This window comes from Poromitra crassiceps (assembly GCF_964638095.1).
Source record: "Poromitra crassiceps genome assembly, chromosome: 10".
In the NCBI taxonomy this organism is placed as follows: Eukaryota; Metazoa; Chordata; class Actinopteri; order Beryciformes; family Melamphaidae; genus Poromitra; species Poromitra crassiceps.
The window spans coordinates 4672697-4695577 of record NC_139631.1 but is presented as its reverse complement, the minus strand read 5'-3'; the positions used below and the strand labels follow the sequence as shown (position 1 = coordinate 4695577).

The following is a 22881-nucleotide window of genomic DNA, read 5'->3' as shown; positions in this document are numbered from 1 at the left end:
CATTCTTCCAGGCAGCAGTAGGTAGATATAATGTGTGTATGGGGGGTGGGGGTGTACGTACCAAGAGCACACACGCCCCTCTGCCGTCAACGCCCCCCCCAGCTCTCATCCCGCTCCTCCGATAGGTTCGGAGCGCGGATGAGAGAAATACCGAGCGCTTTAAAACGATCCACGTTGTTCTCTCTGCCTCTGCTGCTGTGCTTCTTGTTACCTCTGTCTTGTTGGTTTTCTCGCACCCCCACACCGTCACCACCACACGCCAACATGCCCAGCAAGAGGAAGAAGAACAAGCGTCGCATGAGGAGGGTGGTAAGTGGTCGCAGGCGCCTTTGGCTCAGTTTTTTATATAGGCTACTACTATCACAATCAGTTTTAGGCGTTTCAGTCAGTAGGAACTCGGTTTTCTTGGAAGGATTCGACGAAAACCCTTTTTTTCCCCTCGTCGTGATGCGTCTTTTTAAGAAGGAAAAAAAATAGCTTCCACTATCAATTAACAGCTTTCTACATGCCAGGTAGCTCCCACTGGAATTCCACCGCGAAATTAGACGTTTTATTGGTATAATAGCCTATCTTCGTCGTAGTGAGTTATTTCCTCTCTATTTTAATACTGAATCCTTCTGCACTTGACTGCACGCTGCTGTGGCGCGCTCTAGCCTACTCCGCCGAGCGCTCCCAAGTCTCATGTGTAAAAAGTTTTTATCTCGCAAAGATAAACGCCCGTGCCGAGTAGTAGGTCGTTTATCTGACTCACATTATAGAGGTTTGGCTTCAGATCCCATCGCCGCTACTCTGGCTCTGCTATTTTAGAAACACCAGTTGTCGAAAATCAATCTGCACATGGCTTGACCCCGTGCGCCATGCGTGCAGTGCTTTGTGCTTAATTGTCTTTCCAAGCAGCGCAACACGCCATGTTGTTTCAGCGTTCCTTTTCGCTCTATTGATCGGTTTGGGTGTTTTATTATGTAGCCTAGATTGTAGATTTCATGTGTAGGCTACATTGTAAAAAACAACAAAAAAACGTGCTTTCTGCACGCCCCTCCCCCCATAATAAATAAATAAATAAACAACAACAAATCTACAGAAAACACAGCCGAGCAGCACACGTTCACTGTCTTATTTACCTATTATCAAAGCCATTACGATGGATCATGCAATGGTACCATAACTATGCATCGGACCAGCTCACACTGGTCTTCGCCTGGAGCATTTTTGCTGTTCTGAACATTCAGTGCCCTGTAAGGGGAGAGGTGGGTGTGGCAGTGAGGGGATGGGAGGGGAGGGGTGTGTAGTGAGTGAGAAAGTAACATTGAAGCTCCAACTTCGAGAGGTCAAAGGTTATCCCCCACCTCATGCCAACTTCACCAAGCAGCATCAATCCAGACACCGCACCAAACACTGTCCGCCATTGTTTTCCCCCGCACCTTCCCCATTCATATAAGTTATTCTTTCAGACCATGCCTTCTTTTCTCTCCCCTTTCCTTTCCCAAAGACATATCACTTGCCTCACCACTAAAGCCTGCAGGCATTGGCTCAGTCGAGTTCTGGTGAGACTTCTTCTCGGTATGGGCTTCATGGCATTCCTCCCTCCACAGCGCCCCCTCCCCCCCTCATCTTTGTCTGGCTTTGAAGCCTGTCCCTGACTCTGGGCTCCACACGCCTGTATTTGGTAGCGTGTGTGTGGATTGTAGGAATGTTTTGCGCTAGATTGCCAGAATGCAGTCTGCACAACCTCTCGGATTCGCCACTCAGTCAGTGACACTCCGATATAAAAATGGCCCTAGAAGTCAGTCACAACTTTGTGTTATCAGCATTCCCCTTGTGGTGAAGTATAGATCTGTCTGAGGTGCAGGAGGGGAAGGGACTTGGAGACTGTGAGAGCACATGTCTTTCAGCGCCCCCACCTTGGTAAACAACAGTCTCTCTTGTTTCTGAGCCTCTTGAGTGAGGCCTTCACACTTAGAGGAACTCATTTAATGAACATTTGATTTGATAATATTGAAATTCCCCTGTGAGGTTTGGATTGAAAAGCAGGCGGCCGACTATTGGTGTATTGAGAGAAGGGAGGGGTTGTTTTGACGGCAGATAGTTGGACAGGCGTAGACAAACGCGCGCGTGCGCACACGCACATATACACAGTCGGCTTACAGGGCTTGTCAAGCACTGTGAATGTCGCTTTAACAAAGCATTTTCTGGCTGTGATTATAACCTGATTATAACCTGATTATGATGCGATTAGGCCCACTGTCTGGCCTGGGGGCCCCCGTCCGGAGCTCTCAGGCCTGCTGACTCAGAGGGTTTGTGTTCCCGCTTCACCAGACCTGTCCAAATCTTTCTGATTCAGCTAATTAGCTCCTATTCTGTAACGAGCTTTGCTGGGCCCACTCCCAGTCGCTCCGGCCCCTCCCACCAGTGGTCTGCACTCCTAAACCTCCAATAAAGCCCCGCGGGTTTAGTCCTGAGCGGAAAAACACGTTGGACCTGGCCGCTGTGGCATCCCTGGTATTCCTGTGAATAGAAAAGTGCTAGAATGAACCTCCCACTGTCAACAACACCACCTATCTGAGCTAGATAAGGACCTCAATAACAATCCCACTGCCAGGACCCGCATTTGCCTCTGATTTTCGTTCTCCATTTCGTTATTTTTTGCTTTCATTTCCCGGTCTCTTTAAATATCTCTGATATTGAACACCTGTATAAAAACCATTGTCCTGCCTGCTGAACCAGCGCCATATCCCCCAAATAATTATTTAGAAAAGATTGATTTTGCAAGTTACAAGGAATGGTCGTGTATAACTAGTTTAAAAAAAAAAAGTATTGTGTTAGTGTATTCCATTTGGTTCTACTACATTTAAAGGACGGCTTTACCGATTATCAACCCACTTTGTATCATTAATAATCTGGGTAATATAAGCACATGGGCAGTGTTTATCTTCTCTCTCTGTTTTGCTCACGGAGATCTCCCATTTCCTCCTCTGGCAAAACGCTCCGTTGTGACACGTTTTACGTCACAACGGAACCGTGGCGGAAGTTCTGCTCGAGACACGGAATCTGCTCCGAGGGCGGCTGTTATTGTTTATTTTTATTTTTTAAGTATGCAGATTGTGCACGAACCTTAACGAGCCTTAATGACTTGCAGCTGGCGGAGGCGGAGTTTCTGCAGGCATAATGCATGAAGGAGGACTTAAATAATGGCTCCGATTGTAATGACAAGACAACAAACCATTATTAACCACAATCTTCTTCTGTCTTTTCACCCCAACAGCAAGCCCAAAGGAGAGCCCTCGAAGAGCAGTATGCAGCCAACCCCCCGGCCAAAGCAACCCCTGCGATTGCAGTGAAGGCGCCCCCTACAGCAGCCCCTAAGAAGGTGGCTAAACCTCCAGCACCCGTAAAAGAAAAGATCCCAGAGGCCGTTCCCATCGCAGTCCCCATTGTGAAGGCACCCAAAGTAGTACCAGCACCAGTTGTTCCAGAACCAGTAGTACTAGCACCAGTTGTACCGGAACCAGTAGTACCAGAACCAGTTCCAGCGCCCATCCCAGTGGAGGTAGCAGCACCAGAGCCTGCGCCTGTGCTGCTGGAACAGACTCCAGTAGAAGTTGCGGTTTGCGAATTCCCGGCTCCCGTAGAAGTTGCGGTTTGCGAAGCTCCAGTAGAAGTTGCTGTTTGTGAAGCCCCGGCTCCAGGAGAAGTTGTGGTTTGTGAAGCTCCAGTAGAAGTTGCTGTTTGTGAAGCCCCGGCTCCAGGAGAAATTGTGGTTTGCGAAGCCCCAGTAGAAGTTGCTGTTTGCGAAGCCCCGGCTCCGGTCGCTGAGGACGAACCAGTCATCGAGCCCACGCCAGTGGAGCCCCCTACAGTTGAAGCTGCAGTAGTACAAGAGGCTGAACCCATCATTCCAGAACCAGTAACCGAGGTAAGAACCACTTTATTTCACACAGGGTTTGAGCTGTAGGCTACACGTAAAAATATATATATATATATGTTCATTGAGGATCATTATACGTTTCAAAGGGAGTCAATAAGCACCTTAGGATTCCTCATTAGAAAAAGAAATATCAGCAATGGATTCCTTGTAGAACTGTCATATGTCAGAGGTCCACCATGAGTTCTTCAAGGAATCTTCTTGAGTTCATCTGCGGTGGTTCCTCAAAGCCCTTCGAGTAGTAAGGTGTAACAAGGCATGGCAATTTACCTACCAATGTAGAAGATTTGATCACATTTAGTAAAAACACAACATTGGAAGCAACTTGACCTTGAAAATGTGTCTGAGCTTCTTTGGTGCCTTCACTGGTTCTAGAAACCCCAGTGTGTTCTTATGAAGCCTGTATAGAAAAACGGGTCAGGTTTCTTCCTGGGGTAACGATGAGCTGCATTGGGTACAGCATGTGCCTTGAGGCGGTTGCATGCTGCTGCCATTTTGTTTTCACTAGTAGCCTGCTCTACTGCCAGTTTAGATGTTGGTTGGTCCACCACATGTGCCTTTTTGTATGCATATTTCAGGCTCTTTCTCTGCACACGTGCGAAATGGTGTTTTCTCAGCGACGAGTTTAGACGCTGATTGTTTGGGTTTGTGCTGTGAAACGTGTGTCTCTGTGGCTGCCAGTGAGATGGAGCTGTGTCCATATGGGAGGAGAGGTGGAGTGGGTGGGGGGTTGAAGGGCAGAGGGAACAACGTGTTCCATTTAGCAAAGACATGGAAAGCAGGAGAGAGAGAGAGAGAGAGAGAGAGACACTGTACATCAGTGGGAGACTGTTCGGCAGTCACCATACATTACCTCCTACATCAAAACTGTCTGCTTCAGGAGGCACGTTATGTGGCTTTCTTTCAAACGTCTCTTCTTTTGTGTCTTGTGTGTCTTGACTGAGACGGCTGATTGGATTAGATGGGGGGCGGCAGGTCAATGGGGGTTGGCTGTGTGGAGTATGTTCTAGACACGTGTTCTGAATCTGAATCTGATTTTGGTTTGATTGTATTATTGTGACCACACGAGGGTTTGCTTGTCCTACTGTCATGTGATATGCCACAGCAGTATGGCACCGGTTGTTGTGATCTGACTCTCCAGTGCAGTTTTGCAATCCATGAAGCTGGTGGGATGCAAAGGCACGTGGTTATTAGCGAGATGTTTTTCTCTTCCCTTTTTATAAATGAATCCTATGGCATTTATATTGAGCACAGTTCGTTGGATGTTCAAAAGCAGGGACCAAACTAGTGAATTGTAACAAAATCTCAACCAACTACGGTAGTCTATTAACTAGAAATATTATTTTCTCCAACAGCTTTTAGAAATTTGAAATGGATTATCACACAGACCACACCGGCCTTACTGTAAAGTCTGTGCCATCACACAGACCACACCGGCCTTACTGTAAAGTCTGTGCCATCACACAGACCACACCGGCCTTACCGGAAAGTCTTTGCCATCACACAGGCCTTACTGTAAAGTCTTTGCCATCACATCTGCCTTACTGTAAAGTATTTGCCATCACATCTGCCTTACTGTAAAGTCTTTGCCATCACACAGGCCTTACTAGTCTTTGCCATCACACAGGCCTTACTGTAAAGTATTTGCCATCACATCTGCCTTACTGTAAAGTCTTTGCCATCACACAGGCCTTACCGTAAAGTATTTGCCATCACACAGGCCTTACTGTAAAGTCTTTGCCATCACACAGGCCTTACTGTAAAGTCTTTGCCATCACATCTGCCTTACTGTAAAGTCTTTGCCATCACATCTGCCTTACTGTAAAGTATTTGCCATCACACAGGCCTTACTGTAAAGTATTTGCCATCACATCTGCCTTACTGTAAAGTCTTTGCCATGACACAGGTCTTACTGTAAAGTCTTTGCCATCACATCTGCCTTACTGTAAAGTCTTTGCCATCACACAGGTCTTACTGTAAAGTATTTGCCATCACATCTGCCTTACTGTAAAGTATTTGCCATCACACAGGCCTTACTGTAAAGTCTTTGCCATCACACAGGTCTTACTGTAAAGTATTTGCCATCACACAGGTCTTACTGTAAAGTCTGTCCCATCACACAGGTCTTACTGTAAAGTCTTTGCCATCACATCTGCCTTACTGTAAAGTCTTTGCCATCACATCTGCCTTACTGTAAAGTCTTTGCCATCACACAGGTCTTACTGTAAAGTATTTGCCATCACACAGGTCTTACTGTAAAGTCTGTGCCATCACACCGGCCTTACTGTAAAGTCTGTGCCATCACACCGGCCTTACTGTAAAGTCTTTGCCATCACACAGGTCTTACTGTAAAGTCTGTGCCATCACACAGGTCTTACTGTAAAGTCTTTGCCATCACACAGGTCTTACTGTAAAGTCTTTGCCACACACAGGTCTTACTGTAAAGTCTGTGCCATCACACAGGTCTTACTGTAAAGTATGTGCCATCACACAGGTCTTACTGTAAAGTCTGTGCCATCACACAGGTCTTACTGTAAAGTCTTTGCCATCACACAGGTCTTACTGTAAAGTCTTTGCCACACACAGGTCTTACTGTAAAGTCTTTGCCATCACACAGGTCTTACTGTAAAGTCTGTGCCATCACACAGGTCTTACTGTAAAGTCTTTGCCATCACACAGGTCTTACTGTAAAGTCTTTGCCACACACAGGTCTTACTGTAAAGTCTGTGCCATCACACAGGTCTTACTGTAAAGTATGTGCCATGCAATCATCATGAGCACATTTTGAGAACAGAACGTCCTGTTTGCAGCATGTGCACTCCAGGCTATGTGCACATGTACACATATGCTACACACTGACTACACACACACACACACACACGCCTAAATGCGCTTTGCACATACATACATACATACATACATACATACATACATACATATACATACATACAGTACATACATACACACATACATACATACACACATACATACATACATACATACATACATACATACATACACAGTGGCACAAACACATCTTTGTTTCCCAGTAGCTGAGCCATGACCACATATGGTGTGTAGAAAGCGCTCACATGTATGTTAGCACACGCGCACGCGTGTGTGTGTGTGTGTGTGTGTGTGTGTGTGTGTGTGTGTCAGTGAGAGAGAGAGAGAGAGAGAGAGAGAGCATGATGCAGGCCAGGCTCAGTGTAACAAGAGTGGTGTTATCATTGGGGTGCCAGTTGTTCTGACTCCCCCCGACTGAAATGTCCCTCCCACGTTCTTCGGTGTCTTCTGTCCCAACCGTCCAGTCAACATGTGCCATCGACGGGGCATTTTTACCCACGACACTTTCCAGTAGGCAGGAGCAGGACTGCCTCCATCTTTGTCCTTTCTGATTGGAGTGGCCCCAGTGGGAGCGTAACCCCTCACCCTGGATGTGCGAGGGCTATGTTCTACCCACTGAGCTATACATGTTTCTATAGGAGATGCTCTTCCTATCATTGTGTGGTTTGTTAGGCTCTCTGGCAGTACCCACCCCTTCCCCTCCCCTCCCACCGCCCCTCCACCCAATCGCCTGCTCTCTCTCTCGCTCGGCTCCTCGGCTCCTCGGCTGCCTCACGGCTTTGCAGATGTGCCAGATAGACCTCCTCCTCCTCCGACTCGTGCAGCACACACTCACTTGCGTAGAACTTGGCAGAAATTAGCCCTGACTGTAACTGCAAACACATAACAATAGTCAAATAGTGGGTGGGTTGCATATTAGTGCAATTAACAACAGTTTGATGAACTTTCATCGATTTTCAGGCACTGACACTTGGGGGGACGTTGAGCCTTATTAGACTTTGCTTGGCTTGAGCGACACACACACACACACACACACACACACACACACATAGAGGCACCCACAGTTCTGCAAGACATAATAAGGTTGCTCATTCCGTGTCACCACACTTCAGTGTAGAGCTGGACCTGGGTTGGTCAGGGGGTGGTTAGAGATCTTCAGTCTAGCTGGACCTGGGTTGGTCAGGGGGTGGTTAGAGATCTTCAGTCTAGCTGGACCTGGGTTGGTCAGGGGCTCGTTAGTGATATTCGTTATCGGAGCGGGTAGTTATGGGCCTCATATTCAGCTGGCTTCGGGGGCCCAGAGAGGTGGGCGTCCCACTTCTGGAAGTCGCCACGGAGACTCAGGTGAGTGTCACCTATCCTCCGCCACCCACCCCCCACCCACCCCCCCCTCCCTCCCGCTCCTCTGACCCATTGTGTGTTTTTCTCCGTGGGCCGAAGCGGCGGCGACGGGCGCGTCTCGACCCGGGCTGAACATTTTGTCCCAGCTCTCTCTCTCTCTCTCTCTCTCTCTCTCTCTGTGCTCTTGCCTTCCCCTCTCTCCCCTCGTAAACCCCCTCCTTTCTCCTCTCCTCCCTCGGCCTGCCCTCGCCCCCTCCCTCCCTCCCTCCTCGTTACCTTTATGCCCCCGCTCTGCCACCTCCTCTCCTTCCCTCGCTCCCTCCTCGTCATCCATCCTTCCTTCCTACCTCCCCCCTCTCCTTCCCCCGCTCCCTCTCTCTCTCCCACCTCCCTCTACTCTCTGCTCCTCCCGTCCCGTGTCGTCTCCTAAACGGGGGGCCTCCCACAGGAACCCCTCAGGGCTTTTTGCTCGGCACGTGCTGCCGTTCACCCGAGTCTCCTCCTTTTGTCATTGGCTCATAGCTGGGAGGAGTGGGAGGAGTCAGGGATGGGGGAAAGTGGGATATTGAATTCTCTGTTGGGATGATTAGGAGGAGGAGCCAGAAGCTAATTCAGTAGACTCTAATCCACGTGTGTGTGTGTGTGTGTGTGTGTGTGTGTGTGTGTGTGTGTGTGTGTGTGTGTGTGTGTGTGTGTGTGTGTGTGTGTGTGTGTGTGTGTGTGTGTGCGTGTCGAAGTGTGTGTAGTTGTGGCCGTTTAGCCTTTGGTATTTGCTGGGTTGAAGAGGAGCTTATAGGCAGCTGTCACAACCTTTTTAGTGTCTGTGGTGAATTTCTCCTGACAAGATGTGGTGGGGGGAGGTATCTTCTGGGAGGGTTCGGCCGCTTTTAGCTCCTTAGCGCCTCGAAAGGAGAATGGAAGCTGCAGGGAAGCTGCAGGGAATTTGCTAAGGAGGAGCGCTAAGAATAAAGGCACGGCTTCCTTCGCTATTTGTGAGTAATAAATTGGATGAGACAACCTGAAAGAGGAAATTGGAGGCGTAGGGATATTTCTTACGTTTCTTGATTTGGTTGGAAAAAAGAAAACCTTATAGCACATGAGACCCCCCCCCCCCCCACACACACACACACACACACTACCTCCCCACCCCCTCGCTCTGTCTAATTCATCCCTGCCCCCTCCTCAAGCTCTCTGACACCTTTTATTGGTTTGTTTTCGCAAAGACTATAATGGGCCTTTGTTCAACGCTGGACATGTGACATACATGACCAGTCGCTTCTGCACGCATAGAGTCAAAACCCCCCCTCTTTCTGTCTTTTTCCATTCTTTTCTATCTTTCTTCCTTTCTTTCTTTCTTTCTTTCTTTCTTTCTTTCTTTCTTTCTTTCGTTCATCCCACATGGTAAAACAGTTATTGTTTTACCATGTTGTTTTACCATTATTGTTTTGCACATGTTGTTGTCTTGAGAACTGAATACGTTAGTTTTGAAGCTCGCCCCACACACATGCTTGATGATAAGTGGCTCTCTGTCTGCAGTCTCTCCATGCATAATTGAGAGCTGAGGCTGTGATTTGTCTTGTGCCATCTTTGATCTTACAAAGCAGAGACCATGATGCAAGTTAAGTTATCCTTTATTTATCCACCATTGTCAGGAATCCTTGCGTTTCTCTTTGCGGGGGGCGGGGGAGGGGCAAGGGGGTGTGTCTGTGTGAGCATGAGGTCGGTTGGAACATGGAGTACACTTCATGTTAGGTACACCGTGTTCTTCTATGGGTTAAGATGGTCTATCTGATACGTGGCTGCTCTCAGATCAGTCTGGGCGCGTGGTGATTATAGTGTTTCCATGGGGCTTTTTGCGACGGGATCTGCGCTGAGATCTGTTGGGTACACCGTGTTCTGTTGTAGGGATGGACTGGAGGGGGTGTGTGTGTGTGCGCGTGCGCACATGTGTGTGTGTGTTTTACTGTCGAGTAATGGAACACTTATAGCCCACCACCACCCTCCCTCCCCTCTCCCCTCCTTCCTTCCTTCCCTCCCCCCTTGTTTCTTTCTCTCTAACTCTTCCCCAAAAGCAGTCCTTCCAGGCTATAGCTCCAAGCACATACAGTATGTACCATACTATGTGTAGGACACTATGTGTTTGCCCACTTGGCTTTTGTTCATTGGCTGCTGAAAACCTGGAGGAATGGATTCCTCACTCACTGGTGGAACTAGAGCTACACAGAGAAAATGGGGAAAGAACCAGTGGCGTGTCCAGGCCATTTTGACTGGGGTGGCCCAGGTGGGGGCAAGGGTGGCACTGAGCTTTAGGAAGAATTCTGTATTCCGAGTCAGAATTTTGAATTTAAACTCTTGAATTCTGACCTCATTCTCAGAAATCTGAGATTAATCTCATTTAAATACAAGAATTTAAATACATTTTTCACATGTGGCCCTTCAATGACCATAGATTTGGGGGGATGAAGGAAGAAAGAAAGAAATGAACTGGCTTGGTGGTCCCGCCTCTAACATGGCCATCGGCCAGTCATAATAACTTTTTGGGGTGGCCAATCAGATTTCAAAGGTGGCCAGTGCCACCCCTGGCCACCCACCTAGACACGCCCCTGGAAAGAAGCCTTTGACCCCGAGTGTTTTTCTTTAATAGCTTGATGCTTCTGCTGTGAGAGTTAGCGCTCTATTCATACTCCATATATGACCCACATCCTTTGGCTGTTTCATGATTGGGCCGTTCCTGACCGGGCGGTGATGGCAGTTGCTATCCACCACACAGACTCTCCATACACTGATGAAGAAGTCAGCTGCAGGACAGAGTCAATAATTGACTATGGGACGACTCTGAAGATATACAGTATTTATGCGCTGCACTCTGTGCTTGTCAGTATGGCTCAACACACTTGACCACACAGAGGATTCCACCTGAAAGCACTCACGCCAGTGCCGGCCAGGCCACTAATTGGGTGGCGAGGCAGAAATGAGCAAGCCATTAAAAGTGGTTCTGGCAGAGTGAGAGAGAGACATGGGAAGGGGAAGGGGAAAGATGGGTCAGCCCTCTGGTGTTCTGGGCATCTTATCAAACCTCATGTTGTGTCTGTTGTCTGTCCAGAAAAGAATACTGCCAGTCCTCCTAATCAGCATTCTGGAGAGACAAGTGTACCGTTTGTACCGTTTGTACCTTTGCTTTTACATACAACTCTTGTAGTTGTAAATGTGTGTGATCTCATGCTGAAGATATACGAGGGCAACAATTACGTTGTCTGAATCTGAGCTGGTAGATAGCAGCAGCACTGCTGAATCTGAGCTGGTATATAGCATCGGCACGTCTGAATCTAAGCTGGTAGATGGCAGCAGCACTGCTGAATCTGAGCTGGTATATAGCTGCAGCACGTCTGAATCTGAGCTGGTATATAGCATCGGCACGTCTGAATCTAAGCTGGTAGATAGCAGCAGCACTGCTGAATCTGAGCTGGTATATAGCAGCAGCACGTCTGAATCTGAGCTGGTATAATAGCTGCAGCACGTCTGAATCTGAGCTGGTATATAGCATCGGCACGTCTGAATCTAAGCTGGTAGATGGCAGCAGCACTGCTGAATCTGAGCTGGTAGATGGCAGCAGCACGTCTGAATCTGAGCTGGTATATAGCAGCAGCACTGCTGAATCTGAGCTGGTATATAGCTGCGGCACGAGAACGTCATCCAACGTTATGCAATTGGTCGTAACATTACTGTTGCTTGTATAATGCACTTCCCCATCTCCCCTCCTACAACACTGTGAATAGACAAAGCACAATGAAGGAAGTGTGCGTGTGTGACTGTGTGTGTGTGTGTGTGTGTGTGTGTGTGTGTGTGTGTGTGTGTGTGTGTGTGTGTGTGTGTGTGTGTGTGTGTGTGTGTGTGTGTGTGTGTGTGGACCACCAGTGTTCACGTGGATTTACGATGTGAAAACATTCTCATTTTGGCGAACCTTTCCTTTCTTGGACATGGTGAAGCAGCCAACACTCACACACACACACGCCTCTGGGCTGTCACACCTAACGTTAGTCAGCTTGACTCTTCTCTGGGCTGTCACACCTAACGTTAGTCAGCTTGACTCTTCTGAAGTCCATCATTTCGCTCTGGGCACATGTTTAGGATTGTGTGTTCCTCCCAAAGCCTGAACTGTTTGTGGTGGGGAAAACAACACAAGTAGGCTAATGACAACAGCACTGTAGAGTAGGCTAATGACGGCTAATGACAGCACTGTAGAGTAGTAGGCTAATGGCAGCACTCTAGAGTAGTAGGCTAATGGCAGCACTCTAGAGTAGTAGGCTAATGGCAGCACTCTAGAGTAGTAGGCTAATGGCAGCACTCTAGAGTAGTAGGCTAATGACAGCACTCTAGAGTAGTAGGCTAATGACAGCACTGAGTAGGCTAATGACAACAGCACTGTAGAGTAGTAGGCTAATGACAACACTGTAGAGTAGTAGGCTAATGACAGCACTGTAGAGTAGTAGGCTAATGACAACACTGTAGAGTAGTAGGCTAATGACAGCACTGTAGAGTAGTAGGCTAATGACAACAACACTGTAGAGTAGTAGGCTAATGACAGCACTGTAGAGTAGTAGGCTAATGACAGCACTGTAGAGTAGTAGGCTAATGACAACAACACTGTAGAGTAGTAGGCTAATGACAACAACACTGTAGAGTAGTAGGCTAATGACAGCACTATAGAGTAGGCTAATGACAACAACACTGTAGAGTAGTAGGCTAATGACAACAACACTGTAGAGTAGGCTAATGACAGCACTGTAGAGTAGTAGGCTAATGACAACAACACTGTAGAGTAGTAGGCTAATGACAACAACACTGTAGAGTAGTAGGCTAATGACAGCACTGTAGAGTAGTAGGCTAATGACAACAACACTGTAGAGTAGTAGGCTAATGACAACAACACTGTAGAGTAGTAGGCTAATGACAACAACACTGTAGAGTAGTAGGCTAATGACAACAACACTGTAGAGTAGTAGGCTAATGACAGCACTGTAGAGTAGTAGGCTAATGACAACAACACTGTAGAGTAGTAGGCTAATGACAACAACACTGTAGAGTAGTAGGCTAATGACAACAACACTGTAGAGTAGTAGGCTAATGACAGCACTGTAGAGTAGTAGGCTAATGACAACAACACTGTAGAGTAGTAGGCTAATGACAGCACTGTAGAGTAGTAGGCTAATGACAACAACACTGTAGAGTAGTAGGCTAATGACAGCACTGTAGAGTAGTAGGCTAATGACAACAGCACTGTAGAATAGTAGGCTAATAACAACAGCTTCAAGCTTGAAGACATGTTTTGGGAAGGCTTGTTCATGTGTCTCCTGAGTGCCTTGTTTTAAGGAGAACTACTTTCTGCCAACTACGCTCTCAACTAAGTTCAGTTTATGTGTCCTTGTAGATTTGTATACGTCTTTATTTTTCCACTTTGATTACATGAGAATAATCTGCTCTCTCTCTCTCCCCCTCTCTTTCACTCTCCCTCTCTTCTTTCTTTCTTTCTCTCTCTCTCTCTCTCTCCCTCAGGTCACACCCACATTTGAGGCCCCAGTGGTGGCTCCTGCTGAGATTGAGGTAAAATAAATCTGTCAGCCCCCGCCCCACACACACACGCGCGCGTGCACGCACGCACTCACGCACGTACACACACACACACACACACACACACACACACACACACACACACGCGTGCACGCACTCACGCACGTACACACACACACACACACACACGCGTGTGCACGCACACACTCACGCACGTACACACACACACACACACACACACACACACACACACACAACCAGTCAGACGGCTCCTTGGTCTCTCAACCCCTTTTTCGGCCCCCTAACCTCAGCCTGCTCAGACATTCTCTGCCACAGGCATGGAGTGCACAGGTGGGAATGGACAGGAATGTAGGCAGGGAGTAAAACAAAGAAGACACATTTGAAGTGGGAATACTATATGAAGTGCTGCAGTTGTTGAACAACTGATCACACACACAACTGCAACTTTAAACTTGTTGAGACGAGAGGACCTCTGCACACCACAACACCTGTTTATTCAGCAAAGAAGTCTAGTAGCTCCTGCATGACATCACCGGCTGTCCCGGGGAAGCTAAGCAGGTCTGGCTGTGGATACTCCTTGGATGGGAGACCATACATCTGGTGCTGGAAGACCAGTAGGAGGTGCTCTTCCCCTATGGTCTCATGAATAATCTCCCCAATGTCCCAGGGCAGGGACAGGGACTCTGTCCTGTGAGTGAGCACTGTGAGAGCAAAAGTATTGATTGATTGCTTATTAATTGGCTGTTGATCATTATCGACTGTTCCATAACAATCCATCTGCAGAGCATTCCTGAAGATAGATAACATGTATCTTGTCTTGTGACCAGACCAAGGTTATTGTGTCTTTTGAGAACATCAGATGGAACTTACTGGCGTAATGGAAATGTACTGGGAATTTTGCTCTCACAGCACCATCCTTTGGATGAGACGTTCAAACGAGGTCCTGACTCCTGACTGTGGTCAATAAAGAGCCCATCGACACTCTTTGCAAGAGTAGGGGTGTAACCCCGGTGCCCTGGGGGGTGTAACCCCCGGTGCCCTGGGGGGTGTAACCCCCGGTACCATGGGGGGGGTGTAACCCCGGTGCCCCTGGCTAAATCACGGCCACCTAATCATCCCTCGTTACTTAATTGGCACATTCAGTCCTCAACTCTCCACCATTATAGCTGATGTGTGGTGAGCGTTCTGCCTCAACGTGGCTACCGTGCATGACGCAGGTGGGTGCTACACATCGGTGGTGGATGAGTTGAGTTCTAGATTTAGTTTTAGTTTCTGTGTGGTGCTGATGGACAGCTCCTTTTATTGTTAAAATAAAAAGTGCTCTGAGAACACATCATTTGTCCTCTGTACTGTTTGAGATGTTCAAGTGGGCCAAGAGTCGGTAAGGGTTGGGAACCGCTATTCTAAATGCTGGCATAGAGATCAAGCAATATATCCATTCATTTGTTCAGACTTCTATTCATTTGTTCATTTATCAGTTCATCCATCCAGTCATAACTAGAGAGTTGAACAAAGTCCACTTCTCATTTCTCTTGCAGTTCCATGCAGAGGACACTGTAGTCATTACCACAGAGGTTGAACAGGTAAGATCCACCCTCTATAACTGCATTGTGTCGTCACGTCATTAGAAAACCACTCATCTGGCCATTATCACATTAGAGCTTGATGTTTGTTTGTTGTCGAATTCAGCATGTGTGGGTCCGTATTGTACATTTGTCGGATTGTGACAATATGGACCACGGTGCAAGCATTTTAAATTTAAAACGGGTTGCACACTCAACCCACCAGGGGGAGGCAGTCATTCTGTGTTTTAAGAGCCCTACCTCAGCCCGTTATGAGCGAGGCCTGGCTGCACTGCCTGTATCTACACCCTGAGCATGACTTATCACAGGTCCATATGATCAGCCACGTTCTGGTTTGTCCCCCAGTTGACATGTTGCATGGAGTTGTTGTGTGTGTGACGTGTTGACTGTCCTGTGTGTCTGGTTGCATTGCATGTGCAGACGCATGCTGTCTGTGAGCCAGAGCCCGAGGTGATCGAGGTTCAGGTCTTGGCAGAAGAAGAAGAAGAAGAAGAAGCTGTGCCTGAGGTCCAGGTGGAAGCAGCCGTCTCCGAGGCGGTCTGCCAACTGGAGCCCGTAACCGAAGCCGTCGCAGAACCAGAAGCGGAGGCGCCTGCTTGTTTGCTGGCCCCCGAAGCAGAACTTGTCGCAGAAGAGCCGGTTACAGAGGAGCTGCTTACAGAGGAGCTGCTTACAGAAGCTGTGGTGGAGTCGGTGGTGGAAGCGGTCATCGAAGCGATACCCGAGCCAGAACTGGTGACTGAGGTCTGCATCTGCCCGGCGCCTGAGGAGGTGGAGAAGGTCGAGGAGGAAGCAGAAGTGTTGGCCGAAGAAGAAGAGGAAGTTGCACCCGAGGTCACAGTCGAGCCTGTTGAAATCACAGAGGTGCCACATTGCTACTACATTAACCCATTGATACCTGATGCAGCATTTGCGTGTATATCCCTCATTTGTGTGTGTATCCCTTTAAGTCTTAAAGGGATACACACACAAATGCTGCATCAGGTATCAATGGGTTAAGTACATACTTTCCTCTCTCCCTGTGACAAACTTCAGCTTCTCCCTCCTTCCAAGGACACAACATGATACAAGTGCATTTTTGTCTTGTGTGTGTTTTTATTCTGTGATAGTTTGCATGCAGCATGTCCTTTGTACAGAAGTAGCTATCACGGAAGTCCCTAATAGAATCAATTGAGTATCATTAACACAATATTCCTCTGGGGGAAGCAGCCAGAATGCAGTGGTAGCAATGTTGAAGTCAAGAGACGAAGCTCTGATGCTTTTTTTTGACAACAGCGCTGCCGCCATTCTGGCCTGAAAATGTCTCCTTGCCCCCAATGGGACAACAGCACAGAACCATGGTAGCCAATCAGAGGCAGAGTAGGGCGAGTGTTGCCCCCTAAAAAAATCTTGTGCTCCCCATGTTGCAATGGAACCATCGATTAGCCTTCAGTTTGACAGTAGTTCATCATCATCACGCCTTAACTGTGGGACTTCTACAATGGCTACATCTGTTATGCTTCTTTTCACACTGTTTCATTCCCATTTTAGGTTCATTATTTCCTGCTGACAGTGTTCTGGCTGTATTGATAACATGGCTGTGTCTTTTCCCTCAGCAGGAGAGCATCCCAGAGCCTCTGGCAGAAGAGGCTGACGTCACAGAGGTAAAGACTTTTTCCCTCTTCCTTCAACAAGCTTATCCTCAGCCTAGCAGCCAATGTAGCCTACATCCATCAGTCACAAAATATCACATTTTATTTTATTGTATTTTATTGTATTTTATTTTTTCTGCATTCTCTGTCTCTCTTCCTCCTCTCTCTACTGTCTGCATCTCGCCCCCTTTTCTCTGTATCCATCTCTTTCTTCTCTCTCTCTCTCTCTCTCTCTCTCTCTCTCTCTCTCAGGCTCCGGTCATCGACACTGTGCTTGATGACTTCGTTATCACAGACTCTGCACCAGTAGTGGAGGCTGCCATGGCTGAGTCTGCGGTTGTGGTGGAGCAGGTGAGAGCGACACACACGCCATATTACGGCTAACCGCTAGCCAAATGCTGCTAAGTCTCGACGCCTAAGGGAGTCACAAGTCCTATTTGAAGTCACCAGGAAATGCCATTTCAATGGGCTGTTGCCTCTGTAATGCGGAGTATTTGCGGTTGAAACAGGATATAGCCGGCAATTGCCTTTGTTTGTATGCCTAGATGGTGAAGCAATCCATTAAAAGTATTTGAGAAGATCACTGAGATAATCTTGAGTTTCAAAAACGTGTGCTCATATCGTATTCGCATTTACTGATAACTAGGTTGTGGTGTGGAGTAGCAAGGTGAAAAGGCAAAATTTTGAATTTCATTGTTGCTACTGTGACTAATTCTCAGTCCCAGTCTTTTCTAAAAATACTCCACCTTCTGCTCCATCTAGGCGCCTGTGGTCATGACTGACGCCCTCGACGCCCTATCAGAATCTCTGGATGTGACCCCCGCTGTGCCTGAGCCCGCCCCTGTCCCAGCAGAGGAGATCATCAACGTGAGTTTCTGTCTTAGTACAGACAATAACCATGTGGTCAGGCCGTGGAATCAGATTCACACACACACACACACACACACACACACACACACAGATACTTCAACGCTCTGGCGTAACTGGCAACAATGTTGTTGGTCCCAGGAAACAGTGTGTGGGGATGAGGAAGCGTGCGTGCTGGGGGAGAGGGAGGACTCCCTTCCACCCGACTGCCGGCTGTCCCCGGAGGACCTGCTGGTTAGATACGACCTCCTTAAACAACCACAAATATATACAGGCGTTGCTGAAGGCTGAAGGCATGCTGGACTGCTGCTGTCATTTGGCTTCGTCCCTGAGAGGAATTGTTTGGAAAACTCAGCTGAGAGACATTAGAGATTTGTTTTAAAATGTGTTAATTTCGATCTACCCCTAATGCAGGATAGATGGAGGATACATGTAAGAAGGAGGGCTCAACTATTATTCAATTAAACTAAATTAAACCTAAAATCTACCACACCATCGCAAAACACCACCGCTATATTGTCTTGGATTTTTCATATTAATTTATTTTCCATATTTGCTACAAGGCCTGCCGGCTTGATTCACACATTGCAAATAACAAATCAACTTTGGAAAAACTAAAAAAAAAAACGTTAAAAAGACTTCATACACTAGTCAGCAATGGGTCGAAAGAGAAGTGGGATAAATCAAGTTTTTTTTAATGCATGCAGGCAGAAAAGGTATCAGTAAAAAGGAATTCTTCTCAGGTTCAGAGCCAAAGTGCAGAAAGTGGGACTTCTACAATGGCTGCAACTCTGTTTCTCGTGGTGCGGAATCCTGCCTGTGGATGTTCAGATCTTTGGACCTTTCTGCAGGGGTGCCTCCCCTCCTTCAGGGGTGCCTCCCCTCCTTCAGGGGTGCCTCCCCTCCTTCAGGGGTGCCTCCCCTCCTTCACTGTCATACTCACACTCTTCCTCACACTCTTCCTCACACTCTTCCTCTCTTCTCGCAGTCTGCAGGCTTCCTCCATCATTCTGCATTTTCATGGAATAACCCGGGCCTTTCCCCTCGGCGGCTCTCTGGAGACCATTTAAAACAGTCCACTTAATCCAACAGAAAAGTGCAATTGCAAGTATATACCAGCAGGCAGCGATGTGTTTAAACTGGCTGTTTTCCTCTCTGCAGGCTACAGAGGAAATTGAAGCCCAGCTTGAAGTTGAGGCTGTGAAGGTAAGAAGGCGTTAGCATTACATTAACATGTTTGTGTGTTGGGTCTTGCAACATTCTGCCCACTCTGTTGAGACATGGGTTCCTCCTGGCACCGTGGGGAACACCACCCCATGCTGCTCGTCACACTCATACAAGAACAGATGATGGTTCAGGGCGTCCGGGTAGTGCTGGTGCAGTGGTAGATTCCCTGCCTACCAACAGGAGGGGCGCAGGTTCAAGCCCCCGTGTTACAGTACCTCCGGCTTGGTCGGGCGTCGGATCAAGCCGGATTTAGCGTATGTGTCCTGGTCGCTGCACTAGTGCCTCCTCTGATCGGTTGGGACGCCTGTCCGCCCGGGGGGGGAGGGGAACTGGGGGGATAGCATGCGTTACGTCCTGCCAGTGAAACTCATCGCTGTCAGGGGAAAAGAAGTCTGGTGATTGCACATGTATCGGAGGAAGCATGTGCTAATAGTCTACAACTAGATCAGCAGAGTGGGTGGAGCAACGACCGGGGGGAGCAGGGGGAATTGGCCAATTGGGGAGAAAATGAATAAAAAAAGAAAATGTGATATTGCTCTGTTCATGATTATCAGCATGCTGTCGCAGCGAAAATAACCATGTGCTTAAAATGAGTTTCCAGAATCAGAGTTTCTCACTTGATAGCTCAAGTTTCACCTCCACCCTTCTCCCTCTCTCTCTCTCTCTCTCTCTCTCTCTCTCTCCTCCCTCCCTGTCCTCCCGCAGGGTGCCCTGGATGAGCCGACGAGCCTGGAGGTGCTGTCAGAAGAGCTCTCTGCCCCTCACAAAGAGATCTGTGACATGCCCTGCCAGATGCAGCTCGCTGTGGAGCCTGTTGAGCTCCCCGCCATGGTACAGACATTTAATTTGGGGGAATTGCATAAATCTAGCTGTCAAAAACTGTCCCCGAAGCACACATAGATATACATATATGTGAATATACATTTCGGAATAAAACCCTTAAATTCAGCCAGTTGATTATGAGTCAGAATAGAAATACCCCCCCCCCCCCCCCCAAACTAGTCAAACATTGTTGGAAAGGACCGTGCACATTTAGAGCTTGAGCAGATTTGAAAAGCTATAAAACAAGGAGATCTACAGTAGCTGGCCTATAACGACTATGGCCAACAGCAGGATTTTATCAGAATAATCTACTAAATTATCCTAATTGAATTAGCCTATTTGCCAATTTCAGTACGAAATAAACTATTTATTGCAAGGGCGGGGAACTTCTGTTTTTGTTCACCCTCCATGGTGACTGTTGGATTCCAAAATCCACCCACAACTGTTTTATCAGCCGGATCTATTTTCTGAATGGAAAAGAAGAACAGTCACAGTCCAAATGTAGCAGGATTCCTTCTAAATGTGGCCGGTCTATCTATGCTGCCTGTCCTGAACTAAGCCACATGGCTGCTGTGTATTATCCCAGCTATCTTATCTGTTGGCTTGTATCTCCTTTCTTCGATGCACTGACCTCATACATTTCCTTCCTTCCTGTGCAGGAGATCCCAGCAGACGGGACGCTGAATGGACACATGGTTCCAGAAGTCTCCATCGAGGGCTAGATCCACACAACAGGTCAGATCAGTTTTTTTTTTTATAGCTCCATACGATGATCCCCCACTCTGGCTAAATTAAAGGATAAGTTCACCGAAAAATTTCAATTCAGTCGTCATCATCACCCCACGCTGCCGGAATTTCGGGTTTAGTTTTTGTCCACAAAGTTTTCCAGGGAAGCAGAGTTACAGCATTCTCCTAAACAATTGAAGTGAATGGTGAGTATCTTTAAAATGTGTGTAAAAACAACAACACAGGCTACCGGTACTGGTTGTCTGGTGTAATCCAAGTCTCCAGAAGCCCCGAGATGCCAAGTTGACTTGAAAAGACACCATTTATACCCGGTTTTTAGCTGAAATCGTCACTGTAGCCGTGAGCTTAAAGTGAAAGTGAAAGCGGGACTTTCAGCTGACGGCGACAGTGACGATTTCATGCACGGGGTGACGAGATAACGACTGACTTTTCATTTGTGGGTGAACTTATACTTTAGATTCACACTAGGATAGCTGGTTGTACAGATAGATTCACAAACGTCACCAATCCATTTACATAGAAAAGAAGTATGTTGTTTACATTTCCTAATGAAAGTTCAGGAGGAAAGATTCTCATATTCTACTAATCTACCTACCTCAAAGTTGTGCAAGCTTAAACTGACTGAAGCTACGCTATTTAAAGAGACTGACTGAGAGTTGTCTTGTGCTCTGTCTCCTCCAGATCCCCCCTCAGTCATTTGGAGATCTCATGGTTTCATTGGGAGCCGACCAGCCGAACTTTACTTTTTCATTTTTTTAGGGCTTAACAAAGGGACCGCTGGGAAAAATCAAAGGGACATCGTCATCCACACTCGAAAGTGCCTTTCCTGCCCGGCTTCTTGTCAAGAAACACCGAACCAAAAAGTCAACAGGCTACACATACACCTGCTGAACTCAAGGGGGCAGCAGAACAGACTCTTGTCATAAGCATGTCGCAATCGGAAAACAAACATTATTACGGCTCCTTTCGTCGATTTTTCTGTATTTCTCCCCCTGAAAGCATGTACAGTGAATTTGCATTGATTGTAAATCACCGACAATACAATGCGTATGAATACGGTTGCATTGATGAAGGTGGGCTGTAGTTTGTACCTGGGCAGTGTTTGTAAAAGGGCGGGAGGGAAACTTTTTTTTTCTTTGGGTGTTTTTCCCCCCACATTTCAAAATCACAGATTTCGCTCTCCTGAAGCGTCACGGCGGCAGATAGCTCCCCAGCCTCCCTGTTTCCCCTCAGCTCTCTCCTCCTGTCCTCCTCTGGCCCGATCAAGTGCCATCACTCGTTAGAGGGATCATCTGTGTGTGTTTGTGTGTTTGTGTGTGCGTCCCTGCCTCACCCCTCACCCGTGTCCGCATTCCCATTTTGAGAGGTCAGTCTGATGCCAACAACACACTAAAAACTAAAAAGGCTTCATCGTGGGTTCTTCTAGCACCTTGGGGTTCCTCACTTGAAATCTCGAAAGGGTTCTCGGGCCTGATGAATCTTCACGTCACGGTTCGTCATTCCCATTTGAAGAAACCCCCAGGCTAATGCCGTAAGATCCATGGCCCGCTGGAGCATGGGGAAGGACGGACTCGAGGGAGCAGGGCTAGGAGGTCTTTTTTTTTTGTGTTTCCTGTTTTTTTTTCCTCTCTTTCTCCTTTTTTCTAATTCGTTTTGTATAGACCACACGGTGTGGTGCAGTTCACAGTCCGTGCTCTGGAGGAGACCTTGAGGAGTCATGTGATGTGATTTGATGATGATGATGATCGCGAGTCGGCTGAGTTGGATTTGATCCACCTTTACAATAAAGCTGTAACTCATCGTGATGCAGGTGTGTGTTGTTTATTTCATAAAGAATATCCACCATTTTTTTCACTCAAAATACATACTTGGGGGGAAAAATAGAAGGAAATGGATTGATGTTGTGTTGCAGATGGAAGTCAAAGAAAAACATGAAATTGGTTAAAGTACATATAAAGTACATTTTGGCTTCTTTTAACTTACCAACAGCCCCTGTATTGCTGTATCTTTTGGTACTGGTCCGGACCATTCGCTTTAGCACCCCCTAGTGGTAGAGACCAGTGGTATGGCTACAAATGCTGCTGTTTAAACTAGTGATGCTCATCAAGTTTCAAGAATCTAAATCGAAGTGTATGGAATAAATAGGCAGAATTTTCTTGAATCTAAATATCAATTTGGCAATGTTCTCGGTTTAAACTTTTTGGCCGGCCACAGCTATGCCGTTTTCCGTGCGATCGGGATGAAACTTTCAGGGGGTGTAAAGAGCACCTAATGACCATTAGGGTGACGTAACGGAGCCTGATTT

At 47.3% G+C, this 22881-nt stretch overlaps 1 protein-coding gene across 3 annotated transcripts; it reads left to right on the top strand.

Annotated features, from left to right (window-relative positions):
- The first annotated feature begins 177 nt into the window (after positions 1-177).
- On the top strand, positions 178-22381 carry LOC310783075 (uncharacterized protein). 3 transcript variants are annotated; one of them, XM_083643863.1, is made up of 13 exons: positions 178-309; positions 3263-3913; positions 13664-13711; positions 15238-15282; positions 15703-16146; positions 16881-16925; positions 17166-17264; positions 17676-17780; positions 17922-18014; positions 18942-18986; positions 19713-19838; positions 20489-20564; positions 21258-22381. In XM_083643863.1, exons 1-12 carry the CDS (start codon positions 265-267, stop codon positions 20549-20551), a joined length of 1809 nt encoding a protein of 602 aa, XP_083499989.1. In that variant the 5' UTR covers positions 178-264; the 3' UTR covers positions 20552-20564; positions 21258-22381. The 3 variants fall into 3 exon arrangements, with proteins under 3 accessions (XP_083499989.1, XP_083499988.1, XP_083499990.1); XM_083643862.1 differs by having other exon boundaries at positions 16878-16925; XM_083643864.1 differs by lacking the exon at positions 17922-18014 and having other exon boundaries at positions 16878-16925.
- Positions 22382-22881: the final 500 nt, after the last annotated feature.

Bases quoted from the DNA above. Each gene is read 5' to 3' on its own strand.
- LOC310783075 (XM_083643862.1), top strand. From the start codon at position 265: ATGCCCAGCAAGAGGAAGAAGAACAAGCGTCGCATGAGGAGGGTG. The intron at 16,147-16,877 runs GTGCCACATTGC...CTTTTCCCTCAG, and splicing joins AGCCTGTTGAAATCACAGAG to CAGGAGAGCATCCCAGAGCC. The intron at 18,987-19,712 runs GTAAGAAGGCGT...GTCCTCCCGCAG, and splicing joins TTGAAGTTGAGGCTGTGAAG to GGTGCCCTGGATGAGCCGAC.